The sequence below is a fragment of the Cloeon dipterum genome, chromosome 2 (assembly GCF_949628265.1).
Source record: "Cloeon dipterum chromosome 2, ieCloDipt1.1, whole genome shotgun sequence".
NCBI lineage: Eukaryota > Metazoa > Arthropoda > Insecta > Ephemeroptera > Baetidae > Cloeon > Cloeon dipterum.
In genome coordinates, this window is record NC_088787.1 from 5,046,172 (window position 1) to 5,069,819 (window position 23,648).

The window sequence follows — 23,648 nt, forward strand, 5'->3', positions numbered from 1 at the left end:
GCAAAAATATTCATCGCCGTGCTGACTTTATTTTCATGATAAATTTCATTTCACACGCGTTTTTAACTTTCCCGCCGTAGTCTACCAGACGCCATATCGCTGCGCGTCGCATGAATATCCGGCCCCTGATGCTAAAAATAAATGTTTGGCCGTGCACTCTCGAATAATTTTATCAAATATTTCTTTTTCTCCGCGATATTTAATCTAGTTGCAAGCCATATCCATGTCCCTGAAATAAAAATGATTCCAACTTGAAAACTGCGATTATAGTTTTCATTTTTCGAGGAGTTTCAAAATATTTTTCTGAATAGTTGATATGGGAACAACGATGTGTGGCTTCTGGGGAGTTATGTTTTGATTAAAGCCTCTCAGGGCGAGAGTCAGAGAGAGAAGTGTTGGAGGAGGAGAGAGAAATCAGCTGGAGATTGGAGGGAAAAACCTTCATTTCGAGGCAAGCAGCGGATTTGACGACCTAAACATTCTGGACCGCTCGAAGAGCAGTTTTTCTGTGGGTGCAAACCTTGGCCAACGTTTTACTAAGTATAAATTTGCACCATAAATCCTATTAAATCCTGGAGAAGTATTAAAAGCGTAATTCATGGATATTTTTGTTTTGATTCAGCAGGTCGATAAGTCGTACGAGATGGTTGCCACATTACTGACTAAACTCAGGCTGCAGAAAATAAATCTGAGAAGAAATGGCGGCTTGAAGAAAGACCTGATTAAAAGATGCTTCGTAAAAAACATCGATTGGTACATGCAAAACGTCAGAAAACGCCACTTTTCGACAAAAGTTTGTGAGTCCTGGAGGAAATAACAAATTAATCTTTGTGCTGATTCAATTTTGTTTGTTAGCTGGTCCGATGCGTAATGAGATTCTGGAAGAGATCCTGAAGCCAAGGTCGATTGATCACGATCAAAAGAAGAAGGAATTTGATAGAATGATGAGAGCTTTACTTTATCTTCTCAGCTCGTGGACCAAAGAAATTAATCTGGACAGCCTTTTGATTTTCTGTCCGGAAAGATTAGTGGAGGTCACCTTCCCAAAGGTAACTATTATTTTAATGCGTGGTTTGAGGCTGTATTTATTTGTAAAGGTCCTGAGGTACGTCGCTCGAGGAGCTCCAAACCTCGAAAACCTCAGTGCCCACACTCTTCCAGCAGTTTTGCGCTCTAAAGTAATGAAGAACTTAATCAAAATGAAGCAACTGCGACATCTTACGCTCAAAGGCTGCATCCTCCACTGGCAAGACTTTGTGGAACTTTGTAAAAATTTGCCACACCTCAAGGAACTTCGAATCGGTCGCTTCCACGACTCAGCCAACACCCTTCGCCTTCTGGAGTTGAAAAAAGGCCTCAACGACATTGCTCACATCCGTACCCTCCACTGCAAAACAATTCAAGGCCTAATGCTTGAGGTTTTGGAGAGGAATCTGCCCAATCTTAACCTGGTATTCAAGGGACCACTCAAAAATGCAGCCTTTTTGTGCGATGGTGATCACAAAACAACTGCAAATATGCGTGAAATTCTGTACAGACCTCTTTACAGTCGTTTCGCCAGGCAAATTTCTCAGAGGTTTCCAAATGTAACATTCTACCAGGTATTCTCATTTTTATATTTGTCAAACTGTCGTCATGAGAGAGCGTTTCTAGGTAGACTGTCATGGTGCGGAATACAAAGATTTTCTTCCTGATCACCTGCCGTATTTCGCAAAACTCGAGCAATTGAAATTTGAGGGTCTGAAGTGTCCGGAAATTTTTTACTGCGTCCTGCTGAGGTACGGTAGAAATTTGCAAGAGCTCGTCGTGAGAGGAGATGGAGAACCGAGATTAAGTTTCCAGCGCATCTTCGATCTATGCCCCAAATTGCAATATCTAACTCTGCGAAGGGTTTGTGTGGTAGACAATTCAGAGCCGATAAACTTCCTGAAGCTCAAGGAACTCTCCTTGATCAAAATCAGGTATTTATATACATCTCAAGTTAGTTAATTATTTATTCTGATTGTTTGTTTAACAGTTGCGAAAATCCGTCCAACATTTTGCTGGCTCCTAACCTCTATAAGGTAACCCTCAATGCGAAATATTCCGATTTGGAGAAATTGTGCCACGTGCTGCCCGCCGGCCAGAGCAAAATCGAGACCTTCATCATGCACTTGAGAGACCTTGTATGCATATCAAGGGAAAATTTCGAAAGTCTCTCACAATTTTGGAAAGTCCTATCAGCTCTATCACCGAGACTGACTTTTTGCAAGTTTTTCATTGGTGTTTGGAAAACTGAGTACTGCTCGCATGTGAAATTATGTCGATATATTTGTGGAGAGGTCGGAGGCATGTTGTTTTACCCTGATTCGAGCCTTGTCGACGTTTTGCAAGCGTATGACTGATAAGAGGGGTTATTCTCCAAGCCAGAATTAAAACTTCAACTCCTTTGAATAAAGAATGACCTCATGCATGCGATAAAAAGATTTTTCAACTTTTATTTTGCACACCCTTGCACCTTTCGAGGTTTAAAGGACAGTTTTTTCATTTCTTTGATGAAGATTGTGTATTTAAAATTAAAAATTCAACAAGTCAATCTATTCAATCATTTCATTTAAAATTTTATTAACGAATGATTAATATTTCAAGGTTTTGCTAGAAGGTTTCTGTCATGCGCACTCGCCCCTGCCAGGCTGTGGCCCTGAGTAAAGACTTGCGGACATTGCGGGCACCAAATTTAAGTCCCTCCTCCTGCCAATGACGTCACTGACTGCCAGCACTCTGGCGCGGCATGAAGTACTATGCTGTGCTAAAACACCGAGCAGTGACGTCATATTGGAGGAGAGGCTTAAAATTCCGTTTTAAATATATTATGTCGGTGTCCACCAGCCCTACTTAAATAGCCGTGAGAGGGGGCATTCACCTTATTCCCCTGGCACCCAAACCAAAACCCAACACACAGCGTCTGCTGCTGAGCCAGAGTCCACTTGTTGCCAAGGGGTGTGGAACTAAGAGTGGTAGTTGGAAATTAACCGACAAAATTAGGCTGTATCAGTAAGGAGAAACTTCATTAATTTAACTCGAGCGTTTTTGGAGGAATGTAGTGGGCCAAAAGTAGGGGTGCCAGACTTCCAAAGCTGTGGGGCAGAGACCGCCGAAGGCACCGGGATCTGCCCTCGGGGAAATTCTGCGTCCACCGCCGTGCTGTTCCGTTTACTCGTTGACGCTCGTGGCGCGCCGAGCTCGGCGCCCACTAGCGTCTCGGCAGGAGGGGTGGCAGCAGCTGCGGTTCGCGCATCCCCCTGGGCAATTGGGTTCTCAGACAGGGGCACAAATTTCCCGTCCGTTGGAATCGAGGGAATTGACGGAAATAAAGGGGCCATGTGTATAAACAGCGATAACTGAAATTTTGGGGCGCAACAACTTGATATTTCAGATTTACTATATCTGAAATTTTCAATTTTCGAAAATCGCGATTTCCCAACAAAGGCCCCCGATTTTTTTGCTCAAAATTTCCCTATGAAACACCTCTAAATTCAGGATGGGCAAATAAAGTCGGTAAATATTGACAATAGCCCTTAATCCTATCGCGAAAATCGTCAGCTAGCTTTGACCTTTTAGGGGTTAAAAAGAAATTTAAAAAAAATTGTTTCATTCCTTTAGCTTTAGAGCATAAACAAAAATATACAGAATTAATTTTAATTTTTTATGTAAGGATCCAAATATAATGACACCCTGTTTGGCACGTGGTTTTCAGATCTTGATGAAATTCGGTGGAGATGTTGCCCTAGTAGACCTAAGTTGAAACCTAAAATATAAGTTGAAAATTAAGAAAATTGTCCATTTTGCAGGGGTTCAAAATTTAAGATTTTTGAAAAAGGTGATGTTTTCGGCGATTTGTAACTAAGACTCTGTTTGTGGTGAACACGAAATTTGGTATCCAAATACAACGAATAAAAGAGATCTGTCAAAATTATGCATATATAATAACGGGTTTATTTTTAAAATAACTTGCTCTGCTTTAAAATCACAATATTAGATTCGTAAAAGACTTCAAGGAGGTTTTGCTAGACGGTTACAGTCATACTCATTGGCACCTTCCAATTAGCTGCGACCTTTCGAGGTCATTCCACCCACCTGGCTGCCGCAGGTAAACAAAAAAACCTCGTCAACTGCGAACTTGCGGAGCACATGCTACAGGGAGTCGCAATACTTGTAACTTAACCGAGAAAATTAAGCTGAATCGATCAGGTTAGACTCAAATCATTTATAACAGGAATTCACTCTTTCGAAGCAAATTTAAAAATACATATATAGGTTGTGCTTTAAGTCTCCTTTCGCCAAGCCCAATCGAACAAACGTGAAATTCGAAAGTCAAACTTAATCGCTACTGTTAATTTTAATTTACATAAAAAATGCGCGGCTCAGGATTTAATTCTTTTTTTTTTTATTTCAGATCAGTCAACATGAAGGACGACTTGGTTTCCTTAACCAAAGTCAGGCTGCAAAGAAATATTCTGAACAGTCCAAGCAGCTTGAAGGACAATTCCATAAGAACTTTCATAAAACACATCGGCTGGTTCCTAGATAATGTCAACAAAATTCAATTCACCAGAAAAGTGTGTAAGTGATGGACAAAATCTAATTTGAAACGAATAATAACGTTTTTTTTTTGCTCAATTTTAGCCGGACCGGTGCGTGAAGAGATTTTGAAAGAACTGCTGAGGCCGAGGAAAATTGACCGTGGAGAAAGGAACAGGAAATTTGCAAATACAATGAAAGCTATTCCCTATTTGCTCAGCTCCTGGACCATAGAACTCAAACTGAACTTCCTCTACTACCTTTGCCCGATGGAGATTCGCCAGAACCTCACACCAAGGGTACATTAAATAGCCTTATTATTGTGATTTTTTTAAATTACATTTTACGCTATTTATAAAATTTTAGATCCTCTCCATGATCGCTAAAGGAGCGCCTAACATCGGAAAACTGATCGACCGAGGCTCAACGACAGTTTTCACCAAACAAATACGGAAGAGTTTGTGCAGAATGGACAAATTGACCTGTCTGGAGCTGAACAATATGGCCCTTCAATGGAGGGACTTGGTGAATATTTGCAAAGCTCTGCCAACACTCGAGAAAATGGGCTTTTTATGCTTCGACCGCTCTATTCGCCCTGAGGAGATGGAAAAAGACCTAGACGCCGTGGTTCGATTGAGGGAATTGTATTGCAGGCAAATGAGCTTCTTCGAGCTGGATTTGTTTGAAAAGCTTCTGCCCAACCTTGACGTGATCGTCGAAGGACCGACAGCGACAGTGGAGAGAGTCCCTCTCATTTCTCATGACGGCGACACGCAAGTTATTGCACACCTGCGTGGATTTTTGAGCAGACGTTTAAACGACCCTTCCGGAAGTCAGATCTCGAGGAAATTTCCAAATATTAAATTCTTTGCGGTAATTACAATTATTTTAAAAGAGTGAACAGAGGCAGGACAGTAGATTGCACCACCGGTAATTGCGATTATTAGGAAATTCAGCATCCTTTAGTGTTCAAAGCCGCCAACAGATGGTACCCCAGTATAATTTCGTTACAAATTTAATTTTAAGGCATTTTCGCCGCGATTTCAGACTCAATCTTGCCACTGTGCATTATACACTTAATATTAAATTCTTTTGACGTGCTGAAAACCAATTCAGCTTAGAAAATTGCCGTGGAATCGCGAAAAACAATTTATTTTTTAAATAAAATTTTTTTCGACCGTTCTACCGCGCATGGCTGGACTGATTTTGGTTTTCAGCAAGTCTAGAGAAATTAATCTAGAAGCAGAATGCACAACAGCAGGATTGAGTCTGAAATCGCCAAGGAAGGGCTTTAAAATTAAATTTATTACGAAAGTATACGGTTGCGCCATCTGTTGGTGGCTTTGAACACTAATTGCTTACACAACTGGTGTATGCCGCTGTGATTTCAGATTTAATCATGGCACGATGCACTCTTTACTTTAAATTAATTCTTTTGATGAGCTGAAATTTAAATTTTGTCCAGCTGATCGCCGTAGAAAATATTTATTCTAATAAATTGTGTTTTACGGTCATATGGGGATTGGCCAAATTTATTTTTGTTTTTTAAATGCACAGCAGCAGGAATGAGCTCTAAATCGCAGAGGAAGTGCCTGATGAATCATAAATATACAGTGGCGCCATCTGCTAACTTTCAACCGAATTATAGATAAGGGATGTTATGTCCTTCAATCAGGTTTATGGTATCAAAAAATGCTAGATTTTTTGGCTGATTTTTAGATTTGCATGAAACCGAAATGTTTGGTGTCAAAACAGCTGAAAAAGGGGGCGTAACCGAGGAAATACAATGTAGCGGCGCACCACGCCCCCTACGAGCGGCGAGCAGTGTACTCTTGCCTGCCATATTGTATTACCTCGGTTACGCCCCCTTCTTCGGCAGCCGATTTGTCTGTAAAACATACAAGTTTCACGCCCATAAAAAAAATCAGCCTTGTTTTTAAATGACTAATAACCCGGCGGTTCCAAAAGTCGAAGGAAAAATCCCTATGGTTGAGTAAGGCTCTGTCGGAAAGCGATCCCTTTTCGACCACACATCTTATCTTCTCATTCACCTTGAGGAGAGGGTAGTTTTTATTTAAAGTATTTTTAAAAAACTTAAAGCAATTCTGAAAATTTTCAGGTGGACTGCCATGATGCCAAATACGAAGAAAGCCTAAATTATTCTATGCCGGATTTTCCCAAACTCACGGATTTGGCTATGTACGGCGTGGAGTTTGCGGAAATCGTGGACTGCGCCTTGCAGAAGTACGGCAAAACCTTGCAGTCGCTCCGCGTGATCGGAGTTAAGATGCCGAATCTGAGCTTTCAACGAATCTTCAAGTCCTGCCCGAAACTGGAAGGTCTTTACTTGGAGAAGGTCGGCGTGACCGACAATTCTGAACCAATAAACTTCAACAAACTCAGGGTGCTAAATCTGGTGAAAGTCAGGTGAGTATATATTTCCTTTTAAAAATAATATATCCTTACTAAAATAAATTTAATTGAACAGCTCTCCAGGCCCCTCCAAAATATTGACGGCGCCAAACCTGAAGACCATTGAGCTCAAGGTCACGGGCTTGGACATGAGGAATTTGAGCCAAGTGCTGCCTCCTAGAAACCAGAACAACCTGAAGTCTTTCTACCTCACCCTGAGAACGAGTGATATTATTAGTGAAATTTCAGAGGACGATTTCATTCGAATAGCCAGCTTTTTGAAACATTTAGCCGCCGTCTCTCCGAGGCTGACTTTCTTGAATTTTAACATAGGCTGCACCAGCCATAATTACTACACTTACCCCTCAGTAGTGCAACATGTCAATGAACAATATTCATTCTACAAAGAAAAGGGATTTAATCTTGATTGGCTAATTGATTTAGATTTAGTCCGCATTTTGGAGGCAATCGGCAACGCGCGATTTTAATTGATTTGTAATGCCTAGTATTTTTCCAGTCCATTATTATGATTTTGTAAATTTTGTATATTTTGAAAATTTGTATAAATAAAATCTGGACTTAATTTTGCTGATTTTTTTACCCTGAAACACCTGCGCAAAGGTAGACTGTGATTTTATTTTTTATTCAATGCACAAACAGACTGTAAATGTCTAAAATTAAATCTCAGGGCCAAATAACAGTTTTATAAGAGTTTTTTTAGTCCTTATTTTTTCGCCTTAATTCGCGGCCTATCGAATTCCCTCTTGCCGATTTAATTTCCAGCAGAGAAACCACTTGATTAGAAAGCAAACTTTGGAATCGATTTTCTCATATTGAAATTTCAATATCTTTAGAACATTTTTGCAGCACGGAGTTCCACTTTAATCTAGCATAACGCCTTCTGGAGGTAAAACTGGAAATTCAAGCCCAAATTTTAATTTAAAAAAAGAACAACGATCTACGTGCAACAGTGCACTTCAACAATTTGAATTGCGCATTTTCAACCTCATGGCTGCTACCCTGACCCTGAGATTCACCAGCGCCACCAAGCAGGTGTCTTGGAAACTAACCATTCAGTCAGAAAGGTCATTTATTGCAATAATATTAAATTGCACCTTCGAGAAATCGAACATTTTTATAATTCATAATTTAGATCACATAGAGACGAAATTTAAATTTCAAAATTAAATTCTTCCATCATTTTATGTACGAGTTAAAAATTCATTAGGGAAATTTCGTTTGGAACATTAGGACTGCAAAGATTGTAAAGCGAGGATGCAGGTGCTGCAATGTATTATTATTTTGGGTGCTTACAATTAGATGGATAGTTAAAATCCTGGCCCGCATGAAATTAAAAAAGCGAGGACATATGTATTTATTGCGAAAAAATGCATAAAAAATCATGGTGCATACCTCCACCTCCTGGTTCAGTCATAATTCCGTCCTGAGTCGAAATTCGGTCTAGATTCCGTGATTTGAGGCCACAACAAAGGCTGACTTCCTCAAATCCTGCTCAAATCTAATCGCTGAACTCAATTAATAACAAAAACAATAACAAACGCTGACGTCACTGACAAGGCGATTGCAGCGACAGCGACCAAAAACAGCAACCGAAAAAGCCGTCAGTCAGCGGTGGCGCCAATTTGCATTCACTTTTGACACAAGACAGATCGCTGGAGGCCAGACGAACCGCATCAACACCAACAGAATAGGACAAATTCTTCTTATCGCTCCTTTGGTTTTTCTCGTTTCTGGTGCTTGTCGACAACAAATTTCTTCACTCTCCTGCTATTTCTGAGTCAGCCGGTCAGTAACAATAAAAAGTGAGAGCATGATAAGTGCGAATTCTGGAGAGATGAGAAGCTGAAAAGGGCTGCCAATCTCCGGGTTTTAGCCCCGACTAATCGGACCCTTTAAAAATATTTCTTAAAACTCCAGTTTTGGCCGATTTTGGGGTATTCTCACGAGAAAAGGGGTAATGTACTATAACCTTTCGCCGTTTTCTAAAGGCGATTTTATTCCGGTTACGCCCCTGACATTTAGAATTTCCCGCTAACCCGCTGCCAGGCACGCCCCCTTGACCTGGTATCCCTCCATTTCCGGGCATTAAACCTCGACTCAGACATTCGATCAAAAATCTATAATATTTATTCAAGAGAGTGGAATTATGGGATCAATACGAAGACATCAAGAGATAAAGATTTAACATTTTTAAAATTCCAATGCCAGAAAATGAAATAATATTTTTAAAAACTGGTTGTTATGAAAAATATATTTTCAACTACAAGAAAGATTTTGTCACATTTTTCTGCTTACTAAAAAAACTCAATTTCTTATAGCATTTTTCAAACCCCGTAATTATATTTTCAGGCACAGGCAGGCAGAATGCCTCTCCAATGGCACACTTTCACGCCGGGAATGTCGTTGCCGACGAGCCCATTCATTTCTGGCTTCACGCACCTGAGCGACCTGACCTACGTGGCCAGGTTGGAGCTGCAGGGTCGGCGCCTCGTCGGCTACATGGCCAGAGGCGTTGGCTATTTCGCTGATTGTGAGGGCTCTTCCGTGGTCAGAGTCAAGGATTTCTTTGAGGTGCTGGAGGATTGCAATTATTCGTCCTTGTGCTGGCTGTCACCCTCGGAGGAGGCTCAGATGCCGGCCAACATCACCTTCCTCAACCTGAGCCAGACGATAGATGAAGTTGTTTACTTGGGACAGGCCTTCTGCAATGATGGACTGTTGTCCGGGCCCGTGAGTACTTTGTTTTGGCGGGAAAAAAGGTCGCACATCACGCTGTGCTTTTAATTGGTCGAAAAATATCCACTTAACCTAATTAGACCTTCAGGAATCGATTAGTGTGCTCAGACACTTCCTCTAAGACGGTTTTTAAATTTTAAATTTTTTTGTCCGTTTGCGCATGCGCATGCTAGATCACTTATTTCTTAATGCTTGTTCTTTTGCCCGCTGGATGACAACTGTGGAATCTCCACTTTTCAAACAACACTGGCCAAAGAATTAACGGTCCCCACTCGCCGCCATGTCTGCGCGAAAATTTCTAGTGCGCCAACCTTGCTCGATTATTTATATTTTGGTGTTCATTCGAACGGGCTTGACGAGAGGAATGCAATGCACTATTTATTTTATAAATTTGACTACCCAAAAATTACATAATTTTAAAATTTGCTTGAAACAAAATAATTTTTTAAATTGTTTTTCATGTGTGTTTTTTCAGGTGATTAATAACAAGTGCTTCATTCCATTGGAGTCAGGAGAAGTGGTGGAAACGAGCCCAATGACCTTATTAGCAATCCGAAACCAAGAAATGTGCGGTCGATGTGGGGCCGAGCTGCGGTGGAGCAACCGCCACATTTACCACGTAAAGCGCGACAGTGTTGGCCGTCCGCAGTATTTTCAGCAGTGTGACCAGGCCATGGAGACATGATTCCTTTGCGTTCTAAAAATGAAATGAAAACTTTGCTTCTATACAGCAATGGACGAGCTAATTTAAATCGACATATTTTATACATAATAAAATAACACTATACAATTTAATGAACTTATTTTCTATCCGATTCTGTTCTGTCGCTTTTAGTAAGAAGGATCCTAAATAATTTTCAGCGGGGGAGATCTGCGATAAAATTGGTTCCTACTGCACAGATCCAAGATGGCGTCTGAATGTAGGAAGCAAAAAGCTTTCTTTGGATTCCCGTGCGAGTGTCAAGAGTTTGTTTTTACGATCTAAAAGACACAATTAGTACAAATAATGCAAATTTTGTCACAATATTGACGAAAACTTGCTTCTTTTCGCGCATTTTCACGTGAACGTTTTTTGCGCAACGCTCCACTAAACGCCATATCTGCGCGTCGCACGAATCTGGACCCCGCTGATAATTTAAATTTCTTTGACCTCTTTTTTAATCAAACTGACTTAATGATAGGCGCAAATAAAGGGAATTTTAAAATGAAGATTTCAAGAATAAATTAAATTTCGTCAGTTTAAACAAGATGCATAAATATTTTAGAAACTAAATTTCGGGTTCTTATCTTGTCAAGCAAACAGTACAAATCATGCTCATAATTATATAAATTTATTGAATACTTGCAGATGACATAATATTCATTTTAAGAAGGAGTAAAAATCTTCTAAAACTATCGCTTTTCCTACGAGCTCTTATAATGTCCCGCCTTCCGCGAGGTATTCTGCGAGTTCGTCATCTGACATTGTAGCTAGATATTCCTCACGGTCTAACTCACTCATGTTCTCAACGTTAGCAGTTTTCTTCTTCTCGAGGAGGCTGTTTAATTCCACTAAACCAATCCTGCCGGTCTTCTCATAGTCGATCTCATTGTCTATCTTGGGCCGATTAGTTTCAACACTTGTGGTATCTTGAAAATCCACACTTTCCGCAATCGTTCTAACGTCTGTGATCTTCGGAATGCCGTTGTCCTCCGATTCGTGGTCAGATAATTCATCCCATTCATCATCCAACGCAATTGCCGCGTCATCAGGGAACATATCCTCGTTTGTCAGGTCTACTAAAATGCTAAATGTGTCTGATTCAACCACCTTCATGGTGTCCAAGGCTACATAGCAAGTACTGTTCTTAATCTGTAAAAAATAGAACCAATAAATAATTAATAGAAACAGAAAAGAATTGGGAGACTCGTTCAACAGTTTTTTAAGACGCAAAAACTTAAAGAACCACCGCTTTTTTATAATTAACGGATCACACTGAATCTATCAGATTTAGTTTTGGTTGTTTGCCAGTCAAATGATGAAAGCACAGAAGAGTTTTTAATTAGAAATTCAGTTTAACAACGAAAATATTGAAAACCCGGGGCCAGTTTGCTATCTGTGTTAATTCCTGCCGGTCAGAAGTCAATATGGCGTCGAAATTATGGAGGCCAATCAGGAGAAAGTCTTTATTTATAGTTGTTTGAATATTCGCCCATTTTGAAGCTGCGCTGTAAATCTGTGCACATCTTAAGCATGCGCAGTATGTTCAGATCGCGTCTTTATCTCACTGAGAGGCCAAAATACATCACTGCGCATGCGTGACCTGAACTAAAACCTTCTGCGCAGTCGTAATTGCCACCGGGGTCTGGTTTGCGATCTGTGTTAATTCCCGCCGGTCAGAAGTCAATATGGCGTCAGAATAATGGACACAATCAAGAGGCAGTTCAGAAATAATAGAGGCCAATCAGGATAGACAATTAGACAGTCCAGCGGCCAATCAGAATCGTCAAAAAAGAGGCGCGCTGACCTAATAATTTAATTCCCGCGTATTTTGTTCCATTTTTATCAACCTGATGCGCCATCTAACGGTCAATTCCTAAATTACCGGGATTATCAACTGTTATTATAGAAATAACAACGAATTGTGCTAACGGCATTTTCATATAAAACTATTTCCAAGCCAATATCATAATTTACGTTGAATATAATTAAAACCAGGCTTCATCCTCGTTGGCAAAAAAGAGAAATTCGTCGTTTTTATTCCTCGACCAGTTTCAACGTCATCACATCATACGTCCTAATCATGAGTTACAATTACAATAAAATCCAACAATGCAATAATGTCACATCTAAAATCACAAAAATTCCATACGACGAATTTCTCTTTTTGACAGCGAGGATGAAGCCTGGTTTTTATTATATTCAACATGAAAACAACCTCGAGCGGTCGCATTTTTCAAATATCATAATTTACGTTTGTAACATTCCCGCCATACTATACCAGACGCCATGTTTGACCGTCGCTTGAATCCAGCCACCGGTGATTTGAAAAAATGGTGGTGCCATCCGTTTTTGGCTCCAAAAACACATAAGACTTTCCAAATCAATGGCTACTAATAAAATTAAATAAAACAAAATAACATACATATCCGCTAAGTTCAACTCCACGGATGGTCATACATCCAATGTACAAAGGATCGCACGAAAAGGTGGAGCCTCCTTTCATGGCGCTTGAGGCTATTTCTGTCACATCCGGAGAGAAATTAGTGCCCCAAGCGTACGAATTCACGTTGGTGGAGACGAGCACTTCAAACTCATCCCGCGTTACCACGTCATTCTCGACAACAAAGTAGCCGACGCCAGTCTCCTGCTTCACGTACCCCGGCACAAGGTTGCCCTCGTACCACGCCCTGGCGATCACCCTCTTCGGCCCACTGCGCTTGTCACTCCCGCCATCGAGTGCATTGGCGGGCATCTCGTGACCCTTCAGCATGTAATACCAATACAGCATCTTCGTTGTGGCCTTGTAAGGGAAGGTCGGTCTCTGGCTAAATACGCCTGTTCTCGTATAGGGCTTGACTGGCACTGGCTTTGCGCGGGTTTTGCGGCTGAAGCAGCTGCTGACTGTCAACTGATAAGAAATCGGATTGGGAAAAGGAAAAAACCGGTTATTGCATGGCCGTGATTTCGTTGAATCTGAACATCTGAAGCCATTCATTGCGTTTGAGACGTGATTTTTGATTATTTAAGCTTGTTTTGAATAGTAAATCTAAAATCAGTGCAAGAAAATCAATTAAGATTTTAAGAATCGTGTCAGCAGTATACTTCATACCGGTTTTTTGTACTTTCCAAAATTTTCTGGTCAGAGGTACAGCTTAAAAATGTTGTTGCGCGCCATAGAAATATCTAGAGCTTTCTAGATATTTCTTGACAAATTCTTAGTCTTCTAGACCATAGCTTTGACCTCTAGAAGTCACCTGGTTATCATTATTTATAGAGTAATTTCATTCCAGCGATTTTATAGCTTCAAAAAATTCGTATGACCGCATCTTGGGTTTAAAAGTTTTATTCCGGAGCTCTGATTACTACCGTCAAATTAGCGGGAGAATTTCGGTAGCTTGAAAAGTTCTGAAGTTTAAAGACCGTCTTTTAACAAAGTTTCTGAGCACAGCAATCGATTCCTGAGGGTCGAATTAGGTAAAGTTGATGATTTTGCTGGCCAAAATATGCAGAACTTTTTTCCTGCCCAAAACAATAAGAACCTATTTACGAGAACTGCGCATGCGTCAGAGCTGGCTGGATCTACCAAAGAAGTCATTCGTGCACGTGCAGGCGGTCTCTCTGCAAGTGCTCAAACCAGCTCTGACGCATGCGCACTTCTCACGAATACATTCATATTGTTTTGGCGGGAAAAAAGTTATACTTGTGCTACGCATGTTGCCTGGGAAGAGAGCTAGAGTTTGTACGCAGGCGACAGTAGACATCATACCCAGCCAGAGCAGTGAAGCAAACGCTGCTCGAGCAGTCACGTGATTCAGTCCCGCCATCTTATTGGCCGAGGGAGCAGGCAAGCCTTGATGCGTGCGCATCACTTGGCATCACATTTAGCCAATGAGATGGCGGGATTGAGTCACGTGACTGCTCGACTGAGTTTGCTTCACTGCTCTTGATGGGTATGAGCAGATGAAAGTATTTCATAGTGCAATTAATCTAAAAATAATATTTCGGGTTGAATAATCCTGTCAAGCAAATACAGTAAAAATCATGCTCATAATTATATAAATTTATTGAATACTTGCACATGACATAATATTCATTTTAAGAAGGAGTAAAAATCTTCTAAAACTATCGCTTTTCCTACGAGCTCTTATAATTTCCCGCCTTCCGCGAGGTATTCTGCGAGTTCGTCATCTGACATTGTAGCTAGATATTCCTCACGGTCTAACTCACTCATGTTTTCAACGTTAGCAGTTTTCTTCTTCTCGAGGAGGCTGTTTAAATCCACTAAACCAATCCTGCCGGTCTTCTCATAGTCGATCTCATTGTCTCTCTTGGGCCGATTAGTTTCAACACTAGTGACAGCTTCACTTTCCGAAATCGTTCTAACGTCTGTGATCTTCGGAATGTTGCTGTCCTCCGATTCGTGGTCAGATAATTTATCCCATTCATCATCCATCGCCATTGCCGCGTCATCAGAGCAAATTTCCTCGTTTGTCAGGTCTATTAAAATGCTAAAGTTGTTTGATTCAACCACCTCCGAATCCACGGCTACGTAGCATTTACGGTTCTTAATCTGTTAAAATGGAACAAGCGAATAATTAGAAACAGAAAAGAGAATTGGGAGAGTCATTTAACGTGTTTAGAAGCCGCAAACTGAAGGCACCACCGCTCATTAATAATTAACAGATATATAACTGCACATTACTGTGATTCCATCAGATTTAAATTTAAATGATGAATACACAGAAGAATTTCGAATCAGAAATTAGGAAATCAGTTAAATAACGAGAATATTGGAAAAACTGGCGACCGGTTTGCGATCTTTGTTGACTTCCGCCGGTCAGAAGTCAATATGGCGTCGATATGATGGAGGCCATTCAGGAGATGACATTCCAGCGGCCAATCAGAAGCGCCATAAAAGAGGCGTGCCGACCTATTAATTTAATTCCCACGAATTTCGTTACATTTCCATTAGCTTGATGTGCCATCTAACGGTCGTTTCGCCAGTTACCGGCTAATCAGCTGTTAATAAAGAAATAACAACATTTTTAGTCAGCTTGAAAAATTCGCACATTCTGGAGCTGCGCAGTAAACTTGTGCGTGTCTTAAGCATGCGCAGGATGTTTAGATTGCCTTCTAATCTCACAGAGAGGCCAAACCGCATCACTGCGCATGCGTGACCAAAATTTAAACCTTCTGCGCAGTCGTAATTATTGCCACCGGGGTCTGAGTTGCGTGTTTATGTTGGTTCCCGCCGGCCAGAAGTCAATATGGCGTAAAAATAATAGAGGCCAATCAGGATAGACAGTCAAGCGGCCAATCAGAAGCATCAAAAATGGGCGTGCTGACCTAATATGTTAATTATCGCGTATTTAGTTACATTTCCATCAGCCTGATGTTGCATCTTACGGTTGATTCATCAATTACCGGGCTAATCAACTGGTATTATATAGAAAGGACAGCGGAAATATTCATTGCACTAACGATATTTTCATTTAAAACCATTTCCAAGCCAATATCATAATGTACGTTTGTAACTTTCCCGCCATAATCTACCAGACGGGGAGACGCCATACCTGACCGTCGCGTAAATCCGGCCCCTGGTGGTTTGAAAAAAATGCGGTGGTGCCATCCGTTGGCGGCTCGAAAAACATACAAGACTTTCCAAATCAATGGCTAATAAATTAACTATAATACAAAATACATACAAACCCGCAAAGATTATCTCCACCGACGGTCACACATCCAATGTGGTAAGTAGCGCAGTGGAAAGAGGAGCCTCCTGCCAGAGCGAACTGGGGAAAGAGTTGCACGTCCGGAGAGTAATTCTTGCACGAAGCGATCGACATCCAGTCTGTAGCGACGAGCACTTCGTACTCATCCCGCGTTATCACCACGTCATTCTCGAAAGCAAAGTAGCCGACGCCAGTCTCCTGCTTCACGTACCCGGGCACAAGGTTGCCCTCGTACCACGTCCTGGCGATCACCCTCTTCGGCCCACTGCGATTGCCACCCAGCGTGCTATCGAGTGCATTGGCGGGCATCTCTTGCCCCTTCAGCATGTAATGCCAATACAGCATCTTCGTTTTGTAGCCTTGTAAGGGATGAAGTGATGAAGTACTGTCTCTGGCTAAAAACGCTTGATCTCGGATAGGTCTTGATTGGCACTGACCAGTGCCCACGCCCACTGCCGGAGAGTGCCGGAACTGCCGGAGTTTGCAGCTGAATCAGCTGGTGACTGTCAGCCGTTAAGAAGTCGGTTGGGGAAGATGAAAAGACCGGTTATTGCATGGCCGTGATTTCGTTGAATCTGAACATCTGAAGCCTTTCTTTGAGTTTTGAGACGTGGTTTTTGGTTTTAAGCTTGATTTGAATTGTTAAATCTAAAAGCAGTGCTGGAAAATCATTCAAGATGTGAAAAATCGTGTCAGCAGTATTTTCATACCGGTTCTGTATGAAGTGCTTCGATGACCGGCGTCCAATTGGCGGGAGAATTTCGATAGTTTGAAAAATTCTTTAGTTAAATAATTGATTTCTCATCGGAACTTCTTTGTGTGTATTAGTGCCTGCCAATAATAGGTGGCACTCTCCGTCACCTTTTTCAACCTGTGTACCCTTTGTTAGTAGTATTGTCTTACCCTTTGCGTGAAACGTCAAACTATCACACCGCAAGACATTCTCGAGACTATAACATTTTTTACTGTAAGAATTTAGTCACACGTGAGAATTTTTATTATACTTGTAAGTGCTCCGATTTTAGCGATTTTAGTGTTAATTAACCACAGTAGCGGGGGCCAGATTAGTGCAACGTGAAGATATTGCGTCCGGTGGAGTATGGCGTGAAAAACGGTCACGTGAAAATGCGCGAAATTAACCAAGTTTTTGTCAATATTGTGACATAATTTGCATTTCTTGTGTACTAATTGTCTTTTGGATCGTAAAAACAAACTCTTTTGACACTCGTACGGGAATCCAAAGAGAGCTTTTTGTTTCCAACATTATTCAGACGCCATCTTGGATCTGCGCAGTGCAAACGAATTTTATCGCAAATCTTGCCCCCGCTGAATAACAATTATTTCTTTTACTGCATTCGTTTTGTGTTATTGAGAACCAATATTGCGGAGAATTTGTTGAACCTTATAATAATTGACACTGGCCCGGTTAAGCCACGAATGTATTTTAATTTAATTGATATTAAGACTTTTGCGTGATATTTATTTTGATTATTTAAATTATAAATTATTTGAATATTCTAGTTCTAAATTCCACATTACTGAATGAATTCTTGTAATGATTTTACCGATGTTTTCAATAAAGGAATTCTACACATTTTAAGAATTCCCCTCACTTGTCAATTTTAAAATGTAAAAATTTATTTGTTCATCTATTTAGCTCGATTATATAAAACCTCGGTATTTTTAAGCTTTCTTGATTTGTATCACTGTTGGACAAAATGTAAACATAATTTATCAAGATCTAAGGAAAAACATTTTACTGAGATAACATATTCTTTTCGTCAAACTCAAAACAAATCCAAAAAAAGCCACTTTTACAAACGATCGCCGAGAAACCGCGCGGGTATAAGCTGTAAGAATTCGTTTTTTATCCTCTACTCATTTCAAAATCTGTTTGCAGCAAAAATCTCTCTGCCAGCCGAGCAAAAAGTGTTAAAATGAGTGAGGGACCTCTTCAGATAAGTACTAAGAAGTATAAGAAGCACGCAACATGGTCGTTTTACAAGCGTGACATGCGCTTGAAGCGGTGTCTGGTTGCATGCGGCTGGAAGCACATCGGCGAGGTGATCCACGTGGCCAGGGTGCTGCAAAACGGCTACTACCTGTACGGCTACCTGGACAGAAACAAAGGATACTTCGTCAATGGGAACAACGAAGTGGTTACGAGTGACGAAGTGGAGCTGCTCGTGGGATGCAGGTACTTCTGGATTCCGGCCGCTACCATCTCCACAGATTTTCCCAAGAACCTGAAACCCCTGGCCCTGGATGCAAAGTTCCAGGGTTGCCCTCACATGTTCCTCGGACAAGCCTTCTACCAAGGCGAATTACTCAGCGGGCCGGTGAGATTTTTCTTTTATTTCAGAAATTTACTGTTTTCCTGGTTTAACTATAAATATGGCAACACCGTTCATTTACAATTTTACAAAAAGCAGGATTAAACCTGAAATTTCAGTGCAATAATTAACCAAATATTGTAAATTAATGGTGGCGCCACCTGTTAAGGACCGTCTTTGATTAAGTCTCTGAGCACACCAATCGATTCCTGAGGCTCGAATTAGGAAAATTTGATGTTTTTCCAGCCAAAAAGTGCAGCGTGACGTGCGAACTTTTTTCCCGCCAAAACAATATTAATGCGAGAAGTGCGCAGGCGTCAGAGCTGGTTTGAGCACTTGCAGAGATTCCGCCTGTATGAATGACTTCTTTGTCAGGTCCGGCCAGCTCTGACGCATGCGCACTTCTCGCATTCATATTGTTTTGGCGGGAAAAAAGTTCGCACGTCACGCTGCACTTTTTTGGCTGGAAAAACATCAACTTTACCTAATTTGACCCTCAGGAATCGATTGGTGTGCTCAAAAACTTCGTAAACGACGTTCTTTAAAGGGTCTTAATATATGGTATTACAGGTTGACAAAGATATTTGCCTCGTTCCAACAAAAGATGGTGTGAAACGCTGCCCTCCAATCTCCATCTTGTGCATCTCATATCGTGGAAATTGCGGAAAATGTGGAGAGGATCTTAAAGTCTTGAACAAGTTTTACTACCACGCCAAGGGGTCAGAAATGATGCTGCGGTATTCACCAAAATGTGACTATGGCAAAACGCCTGAGAAACCTAAAGAGGAACCGTTTTTCGGTCCAATAGACGTGCTGCCCAGCGATATGAAAGAGGGAGAATCGATTCAAGATATCGCTAACCTTGATATGGAATTGGAGAACGAAGACGAAACACAGAGTAATTAATTCATGTTTTTTACATGATATTTTTGGCATAATAAAAATATATTTTTACATTCGCACGGAAAGAAACAGTTTCAATGTTTTTACCTGAGCGGGATATTTTTATTCAAGGGTTTAAAATACAAAACATATTTTATTGCTGATGCGGTGGCTTATTTTAGTTAAAATTCTATTCCTACATCTTAAAGCTGTATTTAATATATGCGGTATTCAATTTATAATTTTTTGTTATAAAAAAACTGTTGAAAGCGCGGAAGTTGTTGCGGAAATCCAGGGTCGTCTTCGGTGTCAATTACTGTCAGAACATTCATTATTATTGGATCCGTCGTAGTCCAGCAAATACGAAAAATCCTTCATGCTCACGACTTCAGTTTCGTCAACAGCGATGTGACAAGCGCCACCAATCACCTGTTGAGAGGATTTTTAGCAAAATAACTAAATTCACGAGTTGTTTTAGAAGCCGTCAACAGTTAGCGCCACCGCATATTTTCGTTATAAATTTATTTTTTAGTAATTTCGTTTTGATTTCAGACCCAATCCTGCCACTGTGTATTCTCCACTTATTTTGCTTTCTTTTAACGTGCTGAAAACCAAAATCGGTTAAACCAATCGCCGTAGAGTCGTGAAAAACTATTTTTTTAAATACCAAAATCTTTTCCAATGCTTCTACGGCGAATGGCAGGACTGATTTTGGTTTTCAGCACGTGAAAAGAAAGCAAATTAAGTGAAGAATACACAGTGGCAGGATTGAGTCTGAGTTTGGAGCGGAAAGTGCCTTAAAATTAAATTTATTACGAAAGTATACGGTGGCGCCATCTGTTTGCGGCTTCGAACACGAAGAGTTTACACAACTATAATTAACTATAATTTTCCAAATCACCAACAGATAGCGCCAACGGTACAAAATGAACCTAAAATCGCGAAAGTAATACTAGAAATCCAGAAAATTATAGTGGCGCCATCTATTGGCAGCTTTTGAAGAAATAACTTCAAAATTTTCCACTTTCGCACCTGTCCGCACAATTCGAGTCCGTCGACCAGGGCCATGCCAACGAACGTCCTGACCCCCATGAAGGTGCGTCCTGCCCTGAGGGCAGGCGGAGGAAGGTCCTCCTCAATAAAAGAGGCAGCAGACACCCAAACGAAGTCACCGTGGAGGATTTTGAACTCTTCTTCCTTGGTTACGACCTCACCCTTGTAGACGAAGAAGCCGACGCCGTCCTTGGCGTACCCTGGCAGCAGGCAGCCCCTGTGCAGCACCCGAGCCACGTAAATCGGCTCGCCGCACCTATGACCAGTGGTAAACGCTTCACGGCTGATGGTGGCTCCTTTCCTGTACAGCTTCCACTTGATAGTGGAAGTGGACATCCTTTCACGCTGGCACTGCTGGCAGCTGCCGGCCAAATGATTGTGTGTACACGAGAGGAGGAGATAGCGATATTTTTTCGGTCAAGATTACCGATTGCCAATTTTTGTTGCAGAAAATTAATTTATCACTCGCCCCGCCCACTTTGTTATCTCTCTCCGTTGCGCACACGAGTCAGCTGATGGGAGTGAAGTTAGCTCCACGTGGTGGATTTCTCTCCAGTACGAACTATCGCCTAGAGCAAAATTTACTTCGATCAGCTGACTTCTTCGCGCGATGGAGAGGGATAAAAAAGTGGGCGGGGCGAATGATCGGTCAAATTTCCGCGACAGGAACACATAATTTTAAGAAAATATCGATGACAAACATTTAACTTCAAAATTTATTTCTCTGAAATAGATTTTTTCAATGAATTATTTTAAAAAACCAAAAATTATTTTTTAAAATCACGTCCAGTTGATCAAAATTCGTTAAATTAAAATATCAGGATCATTTAATTTTAACTCGCCTGTTTTAATCAACTACTGACAACAGAAAATAACAATGAAACAGTGGCTGCTTATTCCACATCCGGTTCTACTGTTTCTCTTGACCAGCCGAGAATTGCGTAGCGTTCCGACTCGGACAGTATTATCTTCTTGATTGGGTCTCCAACAATGGTGCACACTCCTTGGCGAACCTGAAGGCAGATAATAAATATAGGTTTACTATGATGCTTTAAGAATAAAAAATAAAAATGACTGAACAAACAAAATTCTCAAAATCAGAGAGCCGTTGGAATTTTTGAAATCGGCAGTCTCTTTTTGCCGTTTGACCACCGCTAGAAAAGAATGAGATCATTTAAGTGTGACGTCATCAATGATCAGGGTGGCAATCAACTGCTTATCGAAATTAAAAACGCAAAGGATAACATTTTTTGGCAAGCCGCTCTCTAACCCCGCCCACTTTTTTATCGATCTACATCGCGAAGCAAAAAAGTAAGCTGATTTTGGAGTTTTAAATTCGATGATGATCAGCTGGGATGTAGAGGGAAATGAAAATGTGGGAGGAGAAAGTGATCGGCCAAATTTCCGCGTCGCCATTACCCAATTATGCCTGTTGTCCACGCCTTTTAAACAATTCATAATTATCGAAATAGAAATTAATATTATTATGTCCTGAACACCGATGAAAAAATTGTATAAGCAGCGGAAATTTGGCCGGCCCACTTTTATATCTCTCCACATTGCCCTCATGGGATTGAGGATTGCTCCAGGTGGTACACCTCACTCCAATCAACTGACTCCTGCGCGCCAAAGTGTGAGGGGCGAACGATCGGCCAAAATTCCGCGGCACATGAAATATAAAAAATTCACCAACAGTGTCCTTTAAGAACAAATAATTTACCTCTCCGAAGAGCTCGGTTCCATTGACAAAGAATCTGCCGAGGAAGAGTGGATTTTTGTCTTCGTCGTGTCCAATAACGACGACGTGGTTCTCGTCCACGCGATGGGGCAGGTACCACTTTACGTGGCCATCGTAGAGCAGTTGGTGTTTTTCGCAGGTCTTGATCACTTCTCCTTTGTAGGCAAAGCAGGCCCAGCCGTTTCTCATGTAGCCAGGCAGCAGTTGGCCCTCGTGCTTGAGTCTGGCCATATAAATCCTCTCACCAGTCTTCGCTGTCGAGATCACACTCGGCCAGTTGGGCTTCACCGGGTATGTCCCTGCGAACCATTTCATGTGCTCAGGGTCCTTCTCGTATTTCTCTCCTGCAAAGCGAAAAGGAAAGTTACGCCAAGAATTTCTTTCTTTCTGGATATTCACGTCCGAATGCCAGACATTTCATGAATTTTCTCCACGCATTGATGAGAAAATTCCAACATTTTCTGCATCAATCAGGTAAAAGCCGGTGTGGAAAATTTTTGCAGACCATGGCCCCAAAGAGACGCGCGTTAGGCAGGGTTAATTACCTTGTACTTGGAATTAAAAGCCTATTACACCGAAAATAACAATTAAAACTACATGGGATCAATTTAATACGTGAATATTTTAAACAACCACGCAGTAATTAAATAATCGGCCCAATTGATACAAAAATACTATTAAGCTGGAAAATTCAAAGTTACCTATCTTGAAATTCTTCCTCCTTCCTGAGGCAAAATCATGGAAGTAAGCATCATAACCGAGAGGCATTGTCGCTTACAATTAGAGTTTTTACGGTCGCACTTCCGTGAACGAAAATGAGAAATAACACGATTTAAACAACGCAGCGCGGGTATTTGATGAATGCTTATACTCTCAACATTTTGCTAACAGCTGACATGCCGACGGCGCTGCGCGAAACGACAGAGCGGTGGATAAATAAACTACAACAAGCAACAGCAGATGGCAGAACGGTAGATTTGGCGGAATAAAAACTATAAATTCACGTTTGTTAAAACCTCTATTATTATGATGCTATGCGAAATTTACGGATAATTGAGGCAAAATTAACCCCCTGGGACCCCATTTCAAAATTATTTTTTGAGCTTGCGAGTAAATTGCGCATGTGTCAAGTCCTGTTTCGTAGCAAAGCAGCGCGGCGACCAATCAGATGCGCCAGCTCTCTACAGAGAAGGTGCTCATTGGCTGAGACGACAGCTCTAGCTCTGCAGTGTATGTTAAGGAGTAGCAAAGTATCAGTTCTGATGCCCTTGTCGCCTTCTAGTAACTACTCTCTTTACTTTACACTGTGCTGCTGGTGCTGCTTCTTGAACCAACCACACAGCTGGGGCTGGAGTCTGGGATGTGGAGTTAAGATCTTTCCGATTGGTGTATTCAAGCAGCTGTTGCGTGGGAGAGTTTGGATGGGTTTAAAATTGTAAACTAAAAGGAAATAAATAATGCTGTTATTAAGATTTTAA

General features: G+C 41.1%; 5 protein-coding genes across 5 annotated transcripts; 3 read left to right on the forward strand and 2 right to left on the reverse strand.

The window, feature by feature from the left end:
- The first annotated feature begins 1,136 nt into the window (after positions 1–1,136).
- LOC135937401 (uncharacterized) lies at positions 1,137–6,693 on the forward strand. The gene is made up of 7 exons (XM_065480553.1): positions 1,137–1,601; positions 1,654–1,961; positions 2,018–2,374; positions 4,436–4,602; positions 4,666–4,859; positions 4,927–5,392; positions 6,680–6,693. The coding sequence occupies exons 1-7, from the start codon at positions 1,182–1,184 to the stop codon at positions 6,691–6,693; spliced, it is 1,926 nt and encodes a 641-aa protein (XP_065336625.1). The 5' UTR covers positions 1,137–1,181.
- LOC135937007 (uncharacterized) lies at positions 6,617–7,555 on the forward strand. The gene is made up of 2 exons (XM_065480047.1): positions 6,617–6,987; positions 7,049–7,555. Exons 1-2 carry the CDS (start codon positions 6,725–6,727, stop codon positions 7,458–7,460), a joined length of 675 nt encoding a protein of 224 aa, XP_065336119.1. The 5' UTR covers positions 6,617–6,724; the 3' UTR covers positions 7,461–7,555.
- A 1,795-nt stretch (positions 7,556–9,350) lies between these two features.
- LOC135937152 (uncharacterized) lies at positions 9,351–10,458 on the forward strand. The gene is made up of 2 exons (XM_065480239.1): positions 9,351–9,723; positions 10,205–10,458. The coding sequence occupies exons 1-2, from the start codon at positions 9,358–9,360 to the stop codon at positions 10,412–10,414; spliced, it is 576 nt and encodes a 191-aa protein (XP_065336311.1). The 5' UTR covers positions 9,351–9,357; the 3' UTR covers positions 10,415–10,458.
- Positions 10,459–19,675: 9,217 nt separating this feature from the next.
- Positions 19,676–20,768, reverse strand: LOC135937403 (uncharacterized). Its single transcript, XM_065480554.1, has 2 exons — positions 20,412–20,768; positions 19,676–19,808 (listed from the first exon to the last, which is right to left on the reverse strand). Exons 1-2 carry the CDS (start codon positions 20,766–20,768, stop codon positions 19,689–19,691), a joined length of 477 nt encoding a protein of 158 aa, XP_065336626.1. The 3' UTR covers positions 19,676–19,688.
- Positions 20,769–21,269: 501 nt separating this feature from the next.
- Positions 21,270–23,049, reverse strand: LOC135936984 (uncharacterized). Its single transcript, XM_065480007.1, has 3 exons — positions 22,872–23,049; positions 22,153–22,514; positions 21,270–21,445 (listed from the first exon to the last, which is right to left on the reverse strand). Exons 1-3 carry the CDS (start codon positions 22,936–22,938, stop codon positions 21,326–21,328), a joined length of 549 nt encoding a protein of 182 aa, XP_065336079.1. The 5' UTR covers positions 22,939–23,049; the 3' UTR covers positions 21,270–21,325.
- Between the last annotated feature and the right edge of the window lie 599 nt (positions 23,050–23,648).

What these genes read in the sequence shown, in the direction of transcription:
- LOC135937007 (XM_065480047.1), top strand. Translation starts at nt 6,725, where the DNA reads ATGCCGGATTTTCCCAAACTCACGGATTTGGCTATGTACGGCGTGGAG. An exon ending in CTAAATCTGGTGAAAGTCAG is followed by an intron (nt 6,988 to 7,048) that starts GTGAGTATATAT and finishes TTAATTGAACAG; the next exon opens with CTCTCCAGGCCCCTCCAAAA.
- LOC135936984 (XM_065480007.1), bottom strand. Translation starts at nt 22,938, where the DNA reads ATGCCTCTCGGTTATGATGCTTACTTCCATGATTTTGCCTCAGGAAGG. An exon ending in GAGGAAGAATTTCAAGATAG is followed by an intron (nt 22,515 to 22,871) that starts GTAACTTTGAAT and finishes TTCGCTTTGCAG; the next exon opens with GAGAGAAATACGAGAAGGAC. An exon ending in GAACCGAGCTCTTCGGAGAG is followed by an intron (nt 21,446 to 22,152) that starts GTAAATTATTTG and finishes ATCTGCCTTCAG; the next exon opens with GTTCGCCAAGGAGTGTGCAC.
- LOC135937401 (XM_065480553.1), top strand. Translation starts at nt 1,182, where the DNA reads ATGAAGAACTTAATCAAAATGAAGCAACTGCGACATCTTACGCTCAAA. An exon ending in CTCTCCTTGATCAAAATCAG is followed by an intron (nt 1,962 to 2,017) that starts GTATTTATATAC and finishes TTTGTTTAACAG; the next exon opens with TTGCGAAAATCCGTCCAACA. An exon ending in TCAATTCACCAGAAAAGTGT is followed by an intron (nt 4,603 to 4,665) that starts GTAAGTGATGGA and finishes GCTCAATTTTAG; the next exon opens with CCGGACCGGTGCGTGAAGAG.
- LOC135937152 (XM_065480239.1), top strand. Translation starts at nt 9,358, where the DNA reads ATGCCTCTCCAATGGCACACTTTCACGCCGGGAATGTCGTTGCCGACG. An exon ending in ATGGACTGTTGTCCGGGCCC is followed by an intron (nt 9,724 to 10,204) that starts GTGAGTACTTTG and finishes GTGTTTTTTCAG; the next exon opens with GTGATTAATAACAAGTGCTT.
- LOC135937403 (XM_065480554.1), bottom strand. Translation starts at nt 20,768, where the DNA reads ATGTCCACTTCCACTATCAAGTGGAAGCTGTACAGGAAAGGAGCCACC. An exon ending in GACTCGAATTGTGCGGACAG is followed by an intron (nt 19,809 to 20,411) that starts GTGCGAAAGTGG and finishes TCCTCTCAACAG; the next exon opens with GTGATTGGTGGCGCTTGTCA.